Genomic DNA, 19,938 nt, shown 5'->3' on the forward strand with positions numbered 1-19,938 from the left:
CTCCGGGAGTTGGTGATGGACAGGGAGGCCTGGCGTGCTCCGATTCATGGGGTCGCAAAGAGTCGGACACGACTGAGTGACTGAACTGAACTGAACAGCTAAAATTATTAATTTATACTGCATCCTTTTGCCTCTGCACACAAAAATTGCTTTATTAATCTTAGAGAGAGATAAAGCTAAACTATCTCTGAGCAACCATAGGAGAGTAATTACTATACAAGCCTACGAGAGTGAAGCAGGTTTCCACTGTACATTAAATATTGGCATAGTTTACTTTTTAGATAATACAGAGGAGCCAGTGTACTAAAAGCATTGGATGTATGCTACAGCTATAGACAACTTTTTAAAAGATGAAGATTGTGCATATGTATGTACATTCTTTGTGGCTTTCATGTATTAAATTTTCTGCTCTTGTGGAAGATTTTCCACAACCTAATTTGAGGTTATATCCCTATTCCTGTAGTTAATTACTTCTTCTAAAGAGTTACAATCCAATTAAAAAATTCAAAAGTTAGCCAGAATACTTTTTGCCTTTTTACTCTTACCCAAATTTTTAAAAATGTTTTGGCTTTTATTAATTTTAATAACAAATAGTACAAATTTTTTTAATAAAATGACAATTTTTTTCTTATGAGTTTGGCAAAAAATTAACTGCTTTATCTTAGGCAAGTTACATAATCTCTTTAAGCTTTAGTTTCTTCTTGTGGAGTAGAGATAAAATAACTACCTTGAAGGGTTGTTGTGAGGATTAAATGAATTAAATAATGGATCAACAGACATATAGGTGATTATAGAATATTGACTAGAGTTCCCTGTGCTATGTAGTAGTCCTTGTTGTTTATCTCTTTTATATATAGTAGTGTCTATATGTTAATCCCAAACTCTGAAAAGGAGTTTTTGTAGTAGAAAATAGAAGATAATCTTTGTGGGCAGAGGAAATGACATGTACAAAGAATCAGAATTGTGAAATGTCAGACGGTCCTGGAGAGAAACAGGGTAGTAAATAATCTTAAACAGAAAGTGATTATAAAACCGTGGAGTAGGAACCATGGTAAAGTGACAAACCTGTACATGCATTTGTTAGTGCTTTTGTTCATTCTCAAAATTTCTTGTTCATGTAAAGAAAACACTAAATTTTAGGCCTAGTTCATTATTATAGAAATTAAGTAGCATATCCACAAATAAGAAAGTTGTGATAATGCCTAGATGTAGAACATTGTTTGTGGATATGTAAATTGTTAAAACCACCTTGGAAAATAATTTTTATTTTATAAATCAGAGCATACATGTGTTTTATAATTCCAGCATCTCTACCTGTGGTATAGGTACCAGAAAAATTCTTTTAAATGTGTATCATGAGGCCTGTAGAAGAATGTTCTTAGCACTGTTGTTTGAAATAGCAAAAAATTAAGTGTTTTATCTTAGTCAAGTTACATAATCTCTTTAAGCTTTAGTTTCTACTTGTAGAGACAAAATAATGCCAACTACCTTGAAGGGTTGTTGTGAGGATTAAATGAATTAAATCATGTAAAGTACTTGGGACAATGTCTGATACATAGAAAGTGCTTAATATATGTTAGCTGTCAACACTACAGGTGAAAAGGAGTGAGCTATTGCTACATATGTCAACATGAATAAATTTCATGCAAAAAAAGTTGAGCAAGAAAAGCAGGTTCCATAATGTCCCAAGTAGCATGGTATCAGTCAAAATCCAGAAACATCTATAACTAAATATTGTTTAGAAATCATATTTGTGTGGTAAAACTGTACAGAAGCGTAAGAAATTGGAAATAAAAAACTACTTCAAGATAATATTTTCCTATATAGGTGATATAGATAGGGGATGCTGTTGTCGTATTGATGTTATTTGTTGTCTTGGTTATTTCTCTTTTTGAAGTTGGGTGATAACTATGCACATATTTACTTTATTACCTTTATGTTACTATATCTGTAGTCCTTTATATAAAATATTTCCTAAGGGAAATGTCAGTGGTTTGGTGTATATCCTTCCTTATACTAATAAAATTTTAAAATATCTGTTTATCCATCCTTTCAAATTGACAAATAGGATCATGTCATATTAACAATTGTATACCTAGCTTTTTTTTTCATTTAGCAATTCTTGTGAGTACTGCATACAGATCTTTTTAATGGCTTTTAGAATTTATCATATATATATATATCATAAATTTTTAACCAGTCCCATGGTCATACAGCCATAGGATATTTTCTTTGTTCTTATCTTTTTTGTTAAAAAAAAGTGCTAAGATGATTATTTGTTTATGTATGTATCTGTATAAAAGTTTCTCAAAGAAGAATTGCACTCTCACCAACAGTACAAAATATTATTTCTCCATACCCTTCCTAGTATCGAGTATTATTATGTATATTTTCCATCCTTTCTAGTCTGTATAAAAAATTGGCATCATAGTTTTAAATCTTTAATTGAAGTCCACCATCTTTTCATGTATTTATTATGTTTCTTTTTCCTATGAAATAAACGAGACTTTATCTTGTATCTCAGTGCTTCTAGAGTGAGAGAGCCCATTTCTATGGATTGCATAAATTGTTTATCTTATGAAAACATTCCTCAGACAGTAATGATTCTCTGCCCTCTATTTTCCAGTGTGTATAGGGCTCCCCAATAATTGGATAATTGATAATTGGATACCTTATAAGGATTCTGAGTAGGAAAACCAACAAATTTTCATGCCTAAACTTTAACGAGGCAATCATTTAGAAACCTGCTAAAATAAGAGGCAAAAAAATAATGAAAGCTTGCATTAAGAAAGTAGCTAAGTGGGTATGGAGAAGAGAAAATGGATTTGAAAAACACTCAGAATTTTAGCTTGTTTTTGAAAATTATTTTATTTTATTGACCAAAAGAGATATTCTGCCTGAATCTGAAGGATTTGAAACAAGGCTTGAACAATGTCTCAGTTTATTATTTCAAATACAGAGTGGCGGGGGTGGAGGGGGAGGGGATCTGCTTGGACTGGTTCATTAGTTAATGAATTATTTGAATATTTTGATAGAATATAATTGTGTTATATTTTAAAATACTATGTATACCTGTGGTGGATTCATTTTGATATTTGGCAAAACTAATACAATTATGTAAAGTTTAAAAATAAAATAAAATTTAAAAATAAAATAAAATACTATGATTTTACATGAAAATAAAGGGAGAAAGTATATACCTAGATTTTAAAAGAAACCCACCTTATAAAAAGTGAACAAGCTCTTGAAAATTGGAAAAGCGTTCATAATCATACTCAGGAATAGAATTAGCATTCATTTTATATCCTTTAAATCTTTTATCTTTTCACGCTTAAAATATGTAAATAAAATTTTATATATGGACTTTTTAGCATTAATTCTCCACAAAGTAGATATTATTCATAAGCCTAATTTCAAATGACCACTCATTATGTTAAGTGGATATACCATAATTTACATAACCATCCCATTAATTTGGGACATTAAAGTTGTTTCTTCATTTTTACTATTAAAAAATTTTCTGAGGAAAATATTTTATGCCTAAAGCTCTTTCCATTTAGTACATTTTTTTTCTTTACTAAATCGAGTAAATGTTCAAAATGTATACATGTTTTTAAAGCTTTTGATATATTTTATTAAAAGTGCTGTTCAGAAATGGTTGGCCCAGATTTTACTCCTGTGTATAGAATTAGCAGTGAATGAGAATGACCATTCTCCTATCACCACTTTTTTTTTTAACTTCATCAGTTTAACATACATCTCAATTTAAGCTTGCTGAAAGAGATACAGTTAAGCAGTAGAAAAATGCCCTTTTTCTGTTAAAGATTCTCTACAAATGTTAGTTTCTCACAATTCACAGATAGTATATCCCTTATTGTAGATTGTAGACTGTACATTGAAGGTTTATTTGTTTTACCAGACTCCTGAAAGATGTTTTAGTTATTTTATTAACTGAGACACTTTGAGGTGTATAGCTGTAAATTTACTGTGTAGTATGAAATAATTCTATAGGTTAATTCCAGGTAGTTTGGTAAGCATTTAATAGTTGAACTAAATCATTTATTACCCAACTATCATCCACATGTTTATTTGTTTAATAATGAAATAATACTTTTTATATTTCCCTTTAAAAATGTATTTAATCAAAAAGAAATGTATTTACTGTTTAATGTACAGAATATAAGTATAATGAACCTTAGTCATACAGTAAAACACTGGGTCATGAAACCATTTTATATTTGTTCAGATACATATTTTTAAGTAAGTTTTATTTTACAATTGTTAAATGATTTCCGTTAGATTAGAATGCAGTAGAGACGACCTGATCCAGATAGTTGTCACCATAGAAAGCATAATTATTTTATGACCATTCCTGATACTATGACTAACACTGCAGTTTGTGCTTATTTATAGTTTTTAATCTCTTTGAGTTATCTCAGCTGACCCTGAGATTTTTAATACAAATATTGAACCCACTTTATAATAAAAAGGAATTGTGATTTAGAAAAGTCAGTTGCTCAAATTTTATACCCTAAGTGGATAAGACAGAGTTTCAACCTAGGCCCTTTCTCTAAGCCTTTTTGTTGTTCTTGTTGTTTTCTTCTATTCAAGTTGTTTATGATTTTTGACAATTACTTGGGTCATTTATTTTGAAAACTCTCTGGAACAAATATATTTCCTGAATTTTTTTTATTCTCAACTTTTATCATGCATTTTGAAAGAATGTTTGCTGGATACCATTATCTAGCCAACTCCTTTGCAGTAACTGAGCATTGTTATAACAGGGGGCAACTATTAGGAAAATTATATAAAAATAGCAATTAACTGGGTTTGACACAATTAATTTTCAGTAGGCAGTAGATTCTCAGATACATTTTTAAAGTTTAATTGACTACTTCCTGATAAAATAGCAGCTTTTAGTTTTCAGAGCATTTTCGTATATATTATCTCACTAAATCCTTACAATAGTTAATAAAACTGTATAGGTATTATAATTATTTAATAATTAAAAAAACTGAGTCCCAGAGAAATAAAATGTCGCAAAACTACTTTGTTTCAGAGCAAGGGCCATATGTGCATTTATAAATTTATAATATCTTACCATTTAATGAGTATTGTTGTTGAATTTTAAAGTAAGCCAAATTTTAATGTTTTTATTTTTATAAAATAGATTGTAAAGGTTTCTCCTTTTAAAAATATTAGCCCTGTTATGATTACTATAAATATTTTAGAGTGAGGCAGTAGACGTATTACTGTCATTTTACTTGGTTGTCACTGTTTCTTCCCAGATAACTATATACTAATGGGAAAAATAATAGCAAGTAGTTATCTCATTTCTTAAAAGAAACAAAACCTTCTCAGGATTTTCTGTTTTCTGATATGCTAAGTTTCACTTATTCAGTATTTATTTCACAGAAATATTGTTTATGAAGTTTCAAAGCATTTCATTCTTGACTGTCATTGATTGACATGTCTCCTTCCCTAAGTCCGTATATGATTTGAATCCTTCAAAGTAATCCATAAATTAAGGCTAATAATTAATTTCCTTATTGAACAAGATCATAGACTACTACCTTCCTTCTTTGACTTCATATCATATCATCACCTTCTTTCCCTCATATCATACAGTACAGTCTTTGGTACTGTGTAAAAAACAATTTTTAAAGAAAATTTTCAAAGTAACAATTTTACTGATTTGCATTTTCTTCCTCATAATTTCTTCACTTTCTGTGTACATATTACTTTTAGTTATAACTAACAGCTTTACTATAATCAGATACATCTCTCACATGGCATGGTTAGCCTTCTGATTCATCCTATATTGTTTTCTATAGATGGTCCCTTTTGCTCATAAACTTGAGTTTGTTTTTTTTTTAATTCATACTCTGTTATTTTGACATGGCTTCATAATGTGTATTTGATTTTGGGGAACTGCCATACACAGTGATGGTGCTACATATTGACCAACTTGCTGAATTCTTGTTAGTGAAGGTATTTTATTTTGTTGTTGTTTTCATATTCTGGCAACTAATGAGTTGGGGATTGTTCCCATTAGGCAGCTGAAGAAGATACTTCCAGTTCTCTAGTGAAAGATCATCTTTTCCATCAAGATACCGTGGTTACCAGTGAGCCTTACAGAAGCTCAAGACCTTCTCCCTTTGAAGGTCTGAATGCCAGAAGTGTCTACCTGCGAAGCCAAGCCAATCAGGTGAGAAAATAAATAATCTTTTCCAGCATCAGGGTCTTTTCCAATGAGTCTGACTAGAAGCCTGACTAGAAGCTTATCACTTTTGTGGATCTTGTTAAAAGAACTAGTTGTTGGTTTCATGATATTCTCCATTAATTTCCTGCTTTCAATTTAATTGATTCCTACACTAATTCTTATTGTTTCTTTTCTTTACCTTATTTTGATTGAATCTTCTTTTTCTCGTTTCCCAAGGTTCAGTTCAGTCCATTCGCTTAGTCGTGTCTGACTTTTTATGACCCCATGGACTGCAGCACGCCAGGCTTCCCTCTCCATCACCAGCTCTTGGAACTTACTCAAACTAATGCCCATCAAGTCTGTGATGCCATCCAACCATCTCATCCTCTGTTGTCCCCTTCTCCTCCTGCCTTCAATCTTTCCCCGCATCAGGGTCTTTTCCAGTGAGTCAGTTCTTCACATTAGGTGGCCAAAGTATTGACGTTTCAGCTTCAGCATCAGTCCTTCCAATTAATATTTAGGACTGATTTCCTTTAGGATGGACTGGTTGGATTTCCTTATAGTCCAAGGGACTCTCAAGAGTCTTCACCAGCACCACAGTTCAAAAGCATCAATTCTCCAGTGCTCAGCTTTCTTTATAGTCCAGCTGTCAATCCATACATGACTACTAGAAAAACTATAGCTTTGACTGGATGGACCTTTGTGGCAAAGTAATGTCTCTGCTCTTTAATATGCTGTCTAGGTTGGTCGTACCTTTTCTTCCAAGGAGCAAGCGTCTTTTAATTTCATGGCTGCAATCACCATCTGCAGTGATTTTGGAGCCCAGAAAAATAAACTCTGTCACTGTTTCCATTGTTTCCCCATCCATTTGCCATGAAGTGATGGGACTGAATGCCATGATCTTAGTTTTCTGAATGTTGAGTTTTAAGTCATTGTTTTCACTCTCTCACTTTCATCAAGAAGCTCTTTACTTCGCTTTCTGTGATAAGGGTGGTGTCATCTGCATATCTGAGGCTATTCGTATTTCTCCTGGCAATCTTCTTTCTAGTTTGTGCTTCATCCAGCCCAGCATTTCTCATGATGTACTCTGCATATAAGTTAAATAAATAGGGTGACAATATACAGCCTTGACGTACTCCTTTCCCAATTTGGAACCAGTCTGGTGTTCATGTCCAATTCTAACTGTTGCTTCTTGACCTGCAAACGGATTTCTCAGGAGACAGGTCAGGTGATCTGGTATTCCGCATCTCTTTCAGAATTTTCCAGTTTGTTGTGTTCCACATAGTCAAAGGCTTCAGCATAGTCAATAAAGCAGAAGTAGATGTTTTTCTGGAACTCTCTTGCTTTTTTGATGATCCAACAGATTTGGCAGTTTGATCCCTGGTTCCTCTGCCTTTTCTAAATCCAGCTTGAACATCTGGAAGTTCACGGTTCATGTACCGTTGAGGTCTGGCTTAGAGAATTTTGAGTGTTACTTTGCTAGTGTGTGAGGTGAATGTAATTGTGTGGTAGTTTGCACAATTAAGGTAGAAACTTCTATTATTAATTTTAGATCTTTGCTAAAAATACATTCAATGCTATAAATTTCCCTCTGTGCACTACTGTCACTGTATCCCACAGCATTTGATAAGTTGTGTTTCATTTCTTTTTAGTTCAAAATACTTTTGATTTCTCTTGAGATTTCTTCTTTGACCCATGTGCTTAGAACTGTGTCGTTTAGCTGCTAACTTATTTGGGGATTTTCCAGGTATCCTCTTACTGAATTCTAGTTTAATTCCTCTGTGATCTGAGAACACACATTGTATGATTTCTACTCTTTTAAGTTTGTTAAGGTCCATTTTATGTCCCAGATTGGTCTGTCTTCGTTAATGTTCCATGTAAGCTTGAGAAAATATGTATTCTGCTCTTGTTAGATGAAGTTTTCTTTAGATGTCTCTGTATCCATTTGTTTGAAAGTATTGTTTAGTTCACCTCTGTGCTTACTGATTTTCTGCTTGCTGAATCTATCCATTTCTGAGAGAGGGATATTGAAGTTTCCAGCTATAGTAATTGGTACATCCGTTCCCTTGCAGTTTTACCAGTTGTTGCCTCATGTAACTTGATGCTGTGTTGTTAAGCATGTACACATTAAAGATTGTTATGTCTTCATGGGGGATTTAACCCCTGTATTATATAATGCCATTCTTTATCACTGGTAATTTTCCTTGCTTTGAAGCTCCCTCTGTCTGTATTTGTATTTTCTTTTGGCTAGTGGTAGCATGGTATATTCGGAGATGGAAATGGCAACCCACTCCAATACTCTTGCCTGGAAAATCCCATGGGCGGAGGAGCCTGGTAGGCTGCAGTCTATGGAGTCGCTAAGAGTCGGACACGACTGAGCGACTTCCCTTTCACTTTTCACTTTTGTGCATTGGAGAAGGAAATGGCAACCCTCTCCAGTGTTCTTGCCTGGAGAATCCCAGGGATGGGGGAGCCTGGTGGGCTGCCATCTATGGGGTCGCACAGAGTCGGACACGACTGGAGCGACTTAGCAGCAGCAGCATGGTATATTATACTTCATTCATTTACTTTTCCGTTAACAGTAAACTGCTTTACAGATAGTGGGTGAATTCTATATTAGCAGTAATCCTAATTCCTCCTTCCATTTCTTCTATCATTGCTGTCATCCATTTCACTTTATATGCATATACCTGTATATGTATAGGTATGTAAATAGATGCTGATTTTTGAGCAAACCTCTGTCTTAGCTCAATTAAGAATAAGAAAATTAAAAGTTTATATTATTTTCCCTTGTTTCTCCTAAAATGTTCCATTGTCATGTAGATCCAAGTTTCTGACCTATGTATTTTCCTTCTCTCTGAGGAACATCTGTTAACATTTCTTATAAGGCATGTCTGCCAGCAAGAAATTTCCTCAATTTTTGTTGCCTAAGAAAGTCTTTCTCTCTCACTTTTTAAAAACTGATCTTTTTTTAAATTTAAGGTGTTGCTTTTACATAATAGTTTATGCCTCTTAATCCCCTTCCCACATGTTGCCTGCCCCTTCCCTGTCCCCACTGATAGCCACTCATTTGTTTTCTATATCTGTGAATCTGTTTATTTTCTGTTATATACAATATTGTGTTAAATTTTTTAGATTCCACATATAAGTGATGTCATACAGTATTTGTTTTTCTCTGCCTGACTTATTTTACTTAGTGAAATAACCCTCCAAGTTTATCTATATTGGTGCACAGGTCAAATTTCCATTCTTTTTTCATGACTGAGTAGTATTCCTCTGTGTGTGTGTGTGTGTGTGTGTGTGTGTGTGTGTGTGTGTGTGTACACACCACATCTTATCCATTTGTCTGTTGATGGACACTTGTTTTCATATCTTGGCAATTGTAAATAATGCTGCTATGACCATTCCTTTGTGGCTCAGCTTGTGAAGAATCTACCTCCAATGCAGGAGACCTGGGTTCAATCCCTGGGTTGGGAAGAGCCCCTGGAGAAGGGAAAGGCTACCCACTACAGTATTCTGGCCTCAGAATTCCATGGACTGTATAGTCCATGGGGTTGCAAAGAGTTGGACACAGATCTGATAGATAGAGTGCCTGATGAACTATGGAATGAGGTTTGTGACATTGTACAGGAGACAGGGATCAATACCATCCCCATGGAAAAGAAATGCCAAAAAGCAAAAAGGCTGTCTGGGGAGGCCTTACAAATAGCTGTGAAAAGAAGAGAAGCAAAAAGCAAAGGAGAAAAGGAAAGATATAAGCATCTGAATGCAGAGTTCCAAAGAATAGCAAGAAGAGATAAGAAAGCCTTCCTCAGCGATCAATGCAAAGAAATAGAGGAAAACAACAGAATGGGAAAGACTAGAGATCTCTTCAAGAAAATTAGAGATACCAAGGGAACATTTCATGCAAAGATGGGCTCGATAAAGGACAGAAATGGTATGGACCTAACAGAAGCAGAAGATATTAAGAAGAGGTGGCAAGAATACACAGAAGAACTGTACAAAAAAGATCTTCACGACCCAGATAATCACAATGGTGTAATCACTCATCTAGAGCCAGACATCCTGGAATTCAGTGAAGTCAAGTGGGCCTTAGAAAGCATCACTACAAACAAAGCTAGTGGAGGTGATGGAATTCCAGTTGAGCTATTTCAAATCCTGAAAGATGATGCTGTGTAAGTGCTGCACTCAATATGCCAGCACATTTGGAAAACTCAGCAGTGGCCACAGGACTGGAAAAGGTCAGTTTTCATTCCAGTCCCAAAGAAAGGCAAAGCCAAAGAATGCTCAAACTACTGCACAATTGCACTCATCTCACACGCTAGTAAAGTAATGCTCAAAATTCTCCAAGCCAGGCTTCAGCAAAACGTGAACCGTGAACTTCCAGATGTTCAAGCTGGTTTTAGAAAAAGCAGAGGAACCAGAGATCAAATTGCCAACATCTGCTGGATCATGGAAAAAGCAAGAGAGTTCCAGAAAAACATCTATTTCTGCTTTATTGACTATGCCAAAGCCTTTGACTGTGTGGATCACAATAAACTGTGGAAAATTCTGAAAGAGATGAGAATCCCAGACCACCTGACCTGCCTCTTCAGAAATCTGTATGCCGGTCAGGAAGCAACAGTTAGAACTGGACATGGAACAACAGACTGGTTCCAAATAGGAAAAGGAGTACGTCAAGGCTGTATATTGTCACCCTGCTTATTTAACTTCTATGCAGAGTACATCATGAGAAACACTGGACTGGAAGAAACACAAGCTGGAATCAAGATTGCCGGGAGAAATATCAATAACCTCAGATATGCAGATGACACCACCCTGATGGCAGAAAGGAACTAAAAAGCCTCTTGATGAAAGTGAAAGAGGAGAGTGAAAAAGTTGGCTTAAAGCTCAACATTCAGAAAACGAAGATCATGGCATCCGGTCCCATCACTTCATGGGAAATAGATGGGGAAACAGTGGAAACAGTGTCAGACTTTATTTTGGGGGGCTGCAAAATCACTGCAGGTGATGACTGCAGCCATGAAATTAAAAGACGCTTCCTCCTTGGAAGGAAAGTTATGACCAACCTAGATAGCATATTCAAAAGCAGAGACGTTACTTTGCCAACAAAGGTCCATCTAGTCAAGGCTATGGTTTTTCCAGTAGTCATGTATGGATGTGAGAGTTGGACTGTGAAGAAGGCTGAGCGCCGAAGAATTGATGCTTTTGAACTGTGGTGTTGGAGAAGACTCTTGAGAGTCCCTTGGACTGCAAGGATATCCAACCAGTCCATTCTGAAGGAGATCAGCCCTGGGATTTCTTTGGAAGGAATGATGCTAAAGCTGAAACTCCAGTACTTTGGCCACCTCATGCGAAGAATTGACTCATTGGAAAAGACTGATGATGGGAGGGATTGGGGGCAGGAGGAAAAGGGGACGACAGAGGATGAGATGGCTGGATGGCATCACTGACTCGATGGACCTGAGTCTGAGTGAACTCTGGGAGTTGGTGATGGACAGGGAGGCCTGGCGTGCTGCGATTCATGGGTTCACAAAGTGTCGGACACAACTGAGCTTCTGAACTGAACTGAACTGAAACGACTTTAACTTTCACATGAATATGGGGTACATATATCTTTTTGAGTTAGTGTTTTTGTTTCTTTCATATATTTACTCAGAAGTGGAATTGTTGGATCATATGGTAGCTCTATTTTTAGTTATTTGAGAAACCTTCATACTCTTTTCCACAGTGATTGCACCAATACAGTGCCACCAGTCTCCTTCACTTTTGAAGGATAATTTTACAGGTTACAGAATTCTAGGTTGGAGGACTTTTTCTCTTACCACTTAAAGTATTTCACTTCACTCTTCTTGTTTACATGGTTTCTGCAAAGAAGTCCAATGTAATTATTTTTTAAAAGTAAATTATTTTTCCTCTGGCATCTTTCAGAATTTTTTTATCTTTGTTTTTTTGTTTATAGTTTGAAAATTATATGCTTAGATGCTTTTCTTTTCTTTTTCATTTTCTTGCTTGATACTCTCTGAGCTTCTTGGATCTGTGACTTGACATCTGACATTAATTTGGGTAAATTCTTAGTCATTATTATTTCATATATTTCTTTTGTTATTTTCATTCTTTTCTTCTTCTGATCATTTTATCTTGTGTATATGTACAAAATTACACATTTTGAAATTCTTGTACTGTTCTTAAATATTGTTCTTTTTTTCCCCCACTTTTTGTTCACTTTCCTTTCAATTTTGGAAATTGCTATATTCACATACTCAGAGGTGTTTTACCCAGCCATGTCCAGTCTACTAAGCTCATCAAAGGTATTCTTCATTCTCTTAGTGCTTTTGATCTCTAGCTTTGGGGTAGAGCTGGTGGTGGTTTTCTTTATTAGGATTTCCGACTCTCCGTTTGCATTGCTCATTTGTTTTTGTATTCTATCTTGCTTTATATTTTAGAGTGCTTAGCATATTGATCATAGTTGTTTTAAATTCTTAGCCTGCTGTTTCTAATATCCCTGTCATATCTGGTTCTGATGCTTGTTGTGACATTTCAGAATATATTTTTGTCTTTTGGTGTAATTTTTAATATTTTTTTGATTGCTAGACATCATGTGCTAGGTAAAGGAACTACTGTAAATAAGCCTTTAGTGATAGAGTGGTAATGTGTGTGAGGAAAGAAAGCATTCTATGGTTGTGATGAGGTATCAGTCTTTAAGTCTAAGGTTTTCCCTCTGGATTGTGCATTTCAATTATATATATATTGTTTCTCCCCCTTTAGGTGGATCAGGTGGTTTGAGATGATGAGGGTTGGGTATATATACCCTCCTGACTCTGATAATATTCATAGTAGGTCAGGCTCTGGTTCATTAGTGTTTCCTGAGGACAAGTCTTGTTACAAAGAGTGTTCCAGCACATTTCATAATGGTTCTTTCTCCCCTCTCCATGCTGGAAGCATGCAGGGATTTTTCTGATACTTACCATGTAAACTTGGTTGAGCTGTTAGAGGTAAACTGACAGAAGCTTGGGGACGTCACAATTACTGCCTTCCCCCTCCCCTAGGAGTGTTTAACTCCCAGTTTTCTATCCTGAGCCTCCAGCAATTTGTCAATTACCGTTGAGATTTTTTTTTTTTTTTTCCCCCTACCCTGACACTGGTTTCCATGGTGATCTCTACTCATGAGTCTCTGCAGTCTTAGGTGTGGGGTTTGTCCTGTCTTCCTCTCTCATGGATCTAAGAAGAGTTGTTGATATTTTTATTGTTATTCCCCCTTTTTTTTATTTGTAATTGCAGCAGAATGGCAACTTCAAGTTCCTTACATGCTGAAACTGAAACCAGAAGTGAAGTGTATGCTACTTTTTAATTTCATTTTAAATGTATTGAGAAAGATCTGAGTTTAAATAATAAACAGGATGACTCATAATAATTTTTATTAAAACCATTTTGAAAAACCTTACTACTAATAGATTATGGAGTTTTGAAATACATAGTTTCATTAAAAATAAAATAAGAAATGTGTTCTTTTGTCACTAAACTAGGAATTGTTTGTATTTTAGATAATGTTCAGTCATCCAGGCCTAGACATTCAGGACAGAAGTATAGAATATGGACAGCGGCAAATGCCCAAGGAAAGTGGAGGCCTGAAGTCCCAAAATAAGGTAAGAAATCTTAGTTTTATCCTCTGATTTGGCATGTAACTAATTAACGTATGAGTGAAATTTCCAGTCTTTCTAATTCTCCATGTAGTTGAATTATACTAGAGTTATTTTTTAGTGTTATAAACTTGCTTATTTTTTATATATACTTCTAAACCTCATTACTTAAATTTCCTCCAGATTTCTGGTTTGAGTCTGGGAGATTGTCACAGTGTGTTTATCACCAATAGGAATTGTTGTAACTTTCTGCATCCATCACTCCATCTTTAGTCCACACATGGAATTTTTTTAGCGGCAATTCCAAATATCTGGAGAATGAAAGTTTGGAAGCCCAACCTAGATTATGGGCTTACTTACAAACTTGTTACTGTGTCTTGTCACACTAGTCGCTTGTATGGGTGAAGGGAAAGGTCATTTTGATATATGCCCGAAAGATGTACTTTACCCCCTGAAACAGCCTACCGGAAAGGTGAGAGAGTATAGTGTGCTTTTCAGTCATTTTCAGAGACCTGTATAGCCAGACTATGAATACGTATACTTTGTGTTAGTTTGCTAGGTCTGTCATAACAAAATACCACAGACAGAGTGCCTTGAAAAACAAAAATATATTTGCACACAGTTCTGCAAACTGGAAGTCCAAGATCAAGGTCTTGATACATTTGGGTTCTTTCATGGCCTTACTCCTTGGCTTGTCAGTGGTCACCTTCTGATTGTGTTCCTTTTTTTCTCTTTACACACACATTTCTGGTGTCTCGTTCTTTGTGTGTCCAAATTTCCTCTTCGTATAAGGACACCAGTCAAATTGGATTAAGGCCTACCCTAAGGACCTTAGTTTAATCACTTTTTTAAAGGCTCTATTTCCAAATGCATTCACATTCTGAGATACTGGGGTTGGGGCCTCAACATATGAAATTGGAGGAAACACAGTTCAGCTTAGTTGAATTCAGCTGATGTTCTACCCTCTGGTCCCTCTTCTCACATGCAAAATATATTCACCTCATCTTAACACTCTGAAAGACTTAACCCATTCTATTTTTTTAAATATAAATTTATTTATTTTAATTGAAGGCTAATTATTTTACAATATTGTATTGGTTTTACCATACATTGACATAAATCCGCCACGGGTGTACATGTGTTCCCCATCCTAAACCCCCCTCCCACACTTAACCCATTCTAGTACTATCTCTAGGTCCAGTGTGTGCATACTAAGTCACTTCAGTCTTATCCATCTCTTTGTGACTCTATGGACTATAACCTACCAGTCTCCTCTGTCCATGGAATTCTCCAGACAAAAATAATGGAGTGGGTTGCCATGCCCTATTCTAGCGATTCTTCCAACCCAGGGATTGAACCCACATCTTATGTCTCCTGCATTGGCAGGTGGGTTCTTTACCAGTAGCACCACCAAGATCTCATCTAAATACCATCTAAGTGTGAGTGAGACTCAGTTTGATTTCATCCTGAGGCAAAATTCCTCTGGGCCCTTGAGAGAAGTAGCCCTACTCCCTTGGTGATAGTGTCATTCCTGAGAATTTCCCAGGGCTTCAAGTTCAGTTATATTTTGTTTTTAAAATTACACTTCAGTTTATCACTTTTCCTCTCATATTTTACTATAAACGGCAAGGAGGAACCAGGCTGTATCCTTAGCATTTTTCTTAGAAATTTCTGCTAAATATCCAAGTCCATCACTCACAAATTCTGCCTTCCACTAGAATACAATTCACCTGCATTCTTTGCCACTTTATAACAAGGGTTGTCTCTCCACCAGCGTCCAACCGTGTATTTATTTCTTGTTTCCATCTAGGACCCTCACCAGAAACGCCTTTAACGTTTGTGTTTCTACCAGGCCTCTCTTCACGATTACCTAGGCTTTTTATAACACACACCTCAAAACTCATTCAGCCTCTATCCATTATCCAGTTCCAAAGGCATTGCCACACTTTTGTATGCACAGCATCCCACTCCTTGCTACTGAAATCTGTATGAGTCAGGGTGCTCCAGAGAAATAGAACCAACAATATGTATATATAAAGAAAAAGACATTTACTTTAAGGAATGGCTTATGTGATGTTGTTGAGTCTCTAAGTCATGTCCGACTCCTTGGCAATCCCATGGTCTGTAGCCCACCAGGCCCTTCTGTCCATGGGATTTCCCGGGCAAAAATACTGGAGTGGGTTGCCATTTCCTTCTCCAGGGGATCTTCCCAACCCATGGCTGAAAGCCACTTCTCTTGCTTGGCAGGTGGGTTCTTTCCCACTGAGCCACCTGGGAAGCCCTCTGGGAGGCCCTACCCATATGATGGCATAGGTACATACATATTCAAAATCTTCAGAGTAGGCTATCATGCTTAAAACCCGAGCAAGAGCTGTAGTCTGTATCGAAGGGCAGTCTGCTGGCAGAATTCTTTCCTGCTCTTTCTTGGTCAGTCTTTGTATTATTAAAGCCTTGAACTGATTGGATGAGGGCCACCTATGTCATGGAAGATAATCTGTTATGCTTATATAGTCCACCCATTGAAATGTTAATCTCATCCAAGAAACATCTTCACTTAAACTTGCAAACTAATTGACCAAATATCTTGCACTGTGGCCCAGGCAAGTAGGCAATAAAATTAATCTTAACTGTTATTATTGCAATTTTCATCTCTTTCATTTTTAGGTCCCTTTGAAATCAATTCGACATGTCAGCTTTCAAGATGAGGATGAGATTGTCAGAATAAACCCTCGCGATATCTTAATACGTCGCTATGCAGACTATAGACATCCCGACATGTGGAAAAATGACCTGGAGAGAGATGATACTGATTCCAGTGTTCAGTTTTCTAAACCAGACAGCAAAAAATCAGACTATCTGTACTCTTGTGGGGATGAAACTAAGTTAAGTTCGCTCAAAGACTCTGTGGTATTTAAGACACAGCCTTCCTCATTAAAATTTAAGAAGTCAAAACGAAGAAAAGAAGATGGTGAACGTTCTCGCTGCGTATACTGCCAGGAAAGGTTTAATCATGAAGAAAATGGCAGGGGAAAATGTCAAGATGCTCCAGACCCTATTAAGAGATGCATATATCAAGTTAGTTGCATGCTCTGTGCAGAGAGCATGTTGTATCATTGTATGTCAGACTCAGAGGGAGATTTCTCTGACCCCTGTTCGTGTGACACTAGCGATGACAAGTTCTGCTTACGATGGTTAGCCCTAGTAGCTTTGTCTTTCATTGTACCATGTATGTGCTGCTACGTCCCTTTGAGAATGTGCCATCGTTGCGGTGAGGCGTGTGGGTGCTGTGGTGGGAAACATAAAGCTGCTGGATGAAAGCATCCAGTGACGAAGTGAGCTTAAAATCTTTGTGTCCAGGAATTAGCTAACTTGGATTTGTGGAAGCTTTTGGCAAGCATTATGCAGTCTTGCCTGGTATCCTTGGGGCCACACGTGGAGGAAGCAGAACTCATCGGTTCTTGGCATTTCACAAATGCTCGCCATGCCCTTTTCCCTGGAGTGCATGGCATGTTTTGTTAACAGGTTGTCAAGAGTATTTGCAAAAGGAAACCATTTCTGGTTATTGGCAATATAAAGTGAACATAAAATATGATCCAACTAAAAGGGATTAAATTTTTTTGGCATTTTTGTATATTTATGCATTAGGTGATGGGACCTTTGAAGGTTTAAATTCATTAAGATATAAACTAAAAGTGCACTAGGGGACAGTTGGATTTCAATTTAAGAAAAGTTAACACTTGGGAATTGTAAGAAGTAAAACAAGTGCAACTAAATCATTTATTAGTTGTTTTTTGAAAGCAGTTTTATGTATAAATAACAAATGTTTATATTTAACTAAATAAAAGGTACGAATTATTACATATAAAGCTTTTCTTCCCCTTCCTAGTTCTGAAGTAGATGTACATATATCTACTGTCACATTCCATTATATTTTGAATATTTTACTCATCTAGTTAATAACGTTTTTATTCCATGTGAATGATTTTATATTTTCATCGTCATTTCCCTTTGGCTACAGTTTATATTGAGTTATATCTGTACATTCTGGTAATCTAAAATCCTTATAAAATATTCTAATAGCCTTGAGTGACCAACTTTTTTTTTTTAAGCACAGATGTAATTGTCTAATGTTATGATGGGAACATAACACTTATTTTTATATAAAAAGAGACTGAGTAAACATTATAGAAAAAGTGAGGTTTTGGGTTGTTTTGTTTTGTTTGTGGTATTCAACCAGCAAGTTGTTTTCTTTCAGAATTTCCTCCTTTCAAAGAACTATATTGCATTTACAAATGTTTTACAAGGTGAAAAGTGCAACTGGATAGAGTCAAGCAGTTTCCTCCTGAGATTTCCACTTACCATTCTGCTAATCCAGAGTATGTTCAGCTGTGTTAATAATATTTTAGCTTAATCCTCAGTGCTTATTGTCACATAACAATGATAACTTTTCTCATTGTATTTAAACTGACCAGAAGCAAAATTATGCTAAAGAGTGTGCTAAACTACCCCAGAAAAATATTCAATCCAACATCCTGAATGAAATATCTCGTTATGTTTAGATTTATTTTCTCTTGCAGAGCATAGTCCTACTGGATGTTTTATTTGCAAAGTAGTTGCATAAATGTCCGGCAAGCTGTTTGGAGTACTTTGGGGTCAAATTGTCTTTTTTTTTTTAAGTGTTACATTGAAACTCTAACCAAGTAAGGGGTTCCTAAAGGACATTCCCTTAAAGGGATAAAGTTGAGAAGTGTGCCTTTTTTTTAATGGCTTGAAGTTTCAGAAATGATCAAAATTAAAATCACACTACTGTTTGAAGCTCATTTTCTATGCAGGTTTTAAAATGTCATTTACATAATCATTTTTTTTACATATCACACTTAAAAGCTTGTGTTAGCTTTCTTCTTTTGCCCCAGATCAAACTGAACAATGTACATAACACTGTCTGTCTGTAAAATACTTTTTTTTAAGAAAGCATTTATATTTATATGACAGCTTGAACTGACAACATTGTGTATATAGATCATCTTGAAGTATTATTTCACATTGAAAAGAAGAAAAATATATTGATAACTATAGATGTTATGAAGAAGAGGTTATTTCTAGTTTTGTACTAAAAATCAATTGGTTGAACTAAGTCCAAAACACGACACTGTAGCAGCAGTTTTAAGTCTTATTTTTACTGTTTATATATTTGGATGCTGCTACGCCAGATGATCTTCATCCCTGAAGTTTTCAGCTAAACTTGGTTTCCTAGAATAGACTGTTAACTTTCAAAATTACTTTTTATTGATAAAATGGAAATACTGGTTTTCCTTGTGACTGAATTTTCATATTTGTAAGTGCTGAGTTTATAATTCAGGTTTGAGCAGGTGTGAATAACTGAAGAAAATAACTTGCTGGCTATATAGGAAAACGCTGTGGAAATGAACTGTGTATATACTTCTGGGAAGAACAAATGTAATCATTTCTTCTGTTGAGCACTAATCAGTATAGTGCAACTCCTGGTTCTGTACTGTATTTTATATGCAACATATATGCTTTAATATTTTAATGTTTGTGCATTAATATTTTCAATTTGTTTAACCACTTTGCTGCTAAGATCTTTCCGTCCCATCCCCAATTTTTCCTTTACAATTTTTAAACAAGTTTCTTCATTAAAAACTATGGTGATGAAATGGTTTTTATTTTACCTTGAATTTTTATAGTTTAACACACCAAGGTTCCAAATCAGTCTAGAAGGCTAACTCATAATGTTACCTGAATCCCTTATGTGGAAATTTTCTCTTGAGTAAATTAGAATTACTATGTGAAAACAAATGAATAGGTTAAATTTCTCATTCTTAAACGTATAGATACGTTTGGGAGCATTTTCTCAGTCTGCATACAGATTTGACACTGCCAATTGGCTTGTCCTCTAAAATCCTTCTTTTCAGTTTTAATCTGATAGTATAAGCAAATGGCTAAGCAAAACTGTTTAAGTAATAGTAAATACTGAAAGTGAAAACAAGAAGATTTTGATCTGATGGCTTGTTCAGAATTAATAATTCTTAAATGATTTTCCTCTGACTTGACAGGGGAATCACTTGATTTCTGAAG

The 19,938-nt window shown here is 35.6% G+C and overlaps 1 protein-coding gene across 2 annotated transcripts in view; it reads left to right on the forward strand.

The window, feature by feature from the left end:
• Positions 1-19,517, forward strand: part of SPRED1 (sprouty related EVH1 domain containing 1) — a 122,726-nt gene extending 103,209 nt beyond the window's left edge. For both annotated transcript variants that reach the window (XM_055537323.1, XM_055537324.1), the window contains exons 5-7: positions 6,056-6,208; positions 13,747-13,848; positions 16,507-19,517. In XM_055537323.1, coding sequence (XP_055393298.1) covers positions 6,056-6,208; positions 13,747-13,848; positions 16,507-17,157 — 906 coding nt within the window. In that variant the 3' untranslated portion in view covers positions 17,158-19,517. The remainder of the gene's footprint in view (positions 1-6,055; positions 6,209-13,746; positions 13,849-16,506) is intronic.
• Positions 19,518-19,938: the final 421 nt, after the last annotated feature.

Source organism: Bubalus kerabau, chromosome 10 (assembly GCF_029407905.1).
Source record: "Bubalus kerabau isolate K-KA32 ecotype Philippines breed swamp buffalo chromosome 10, PCC_UOA_SB_1v2, whole genome shotgun sequence".
NCBI lineage: Eukaryota > Metazoa > Chordata > Mammalia > Artiodactyla > Bovidae > Bubalus > Bubalus kerabau.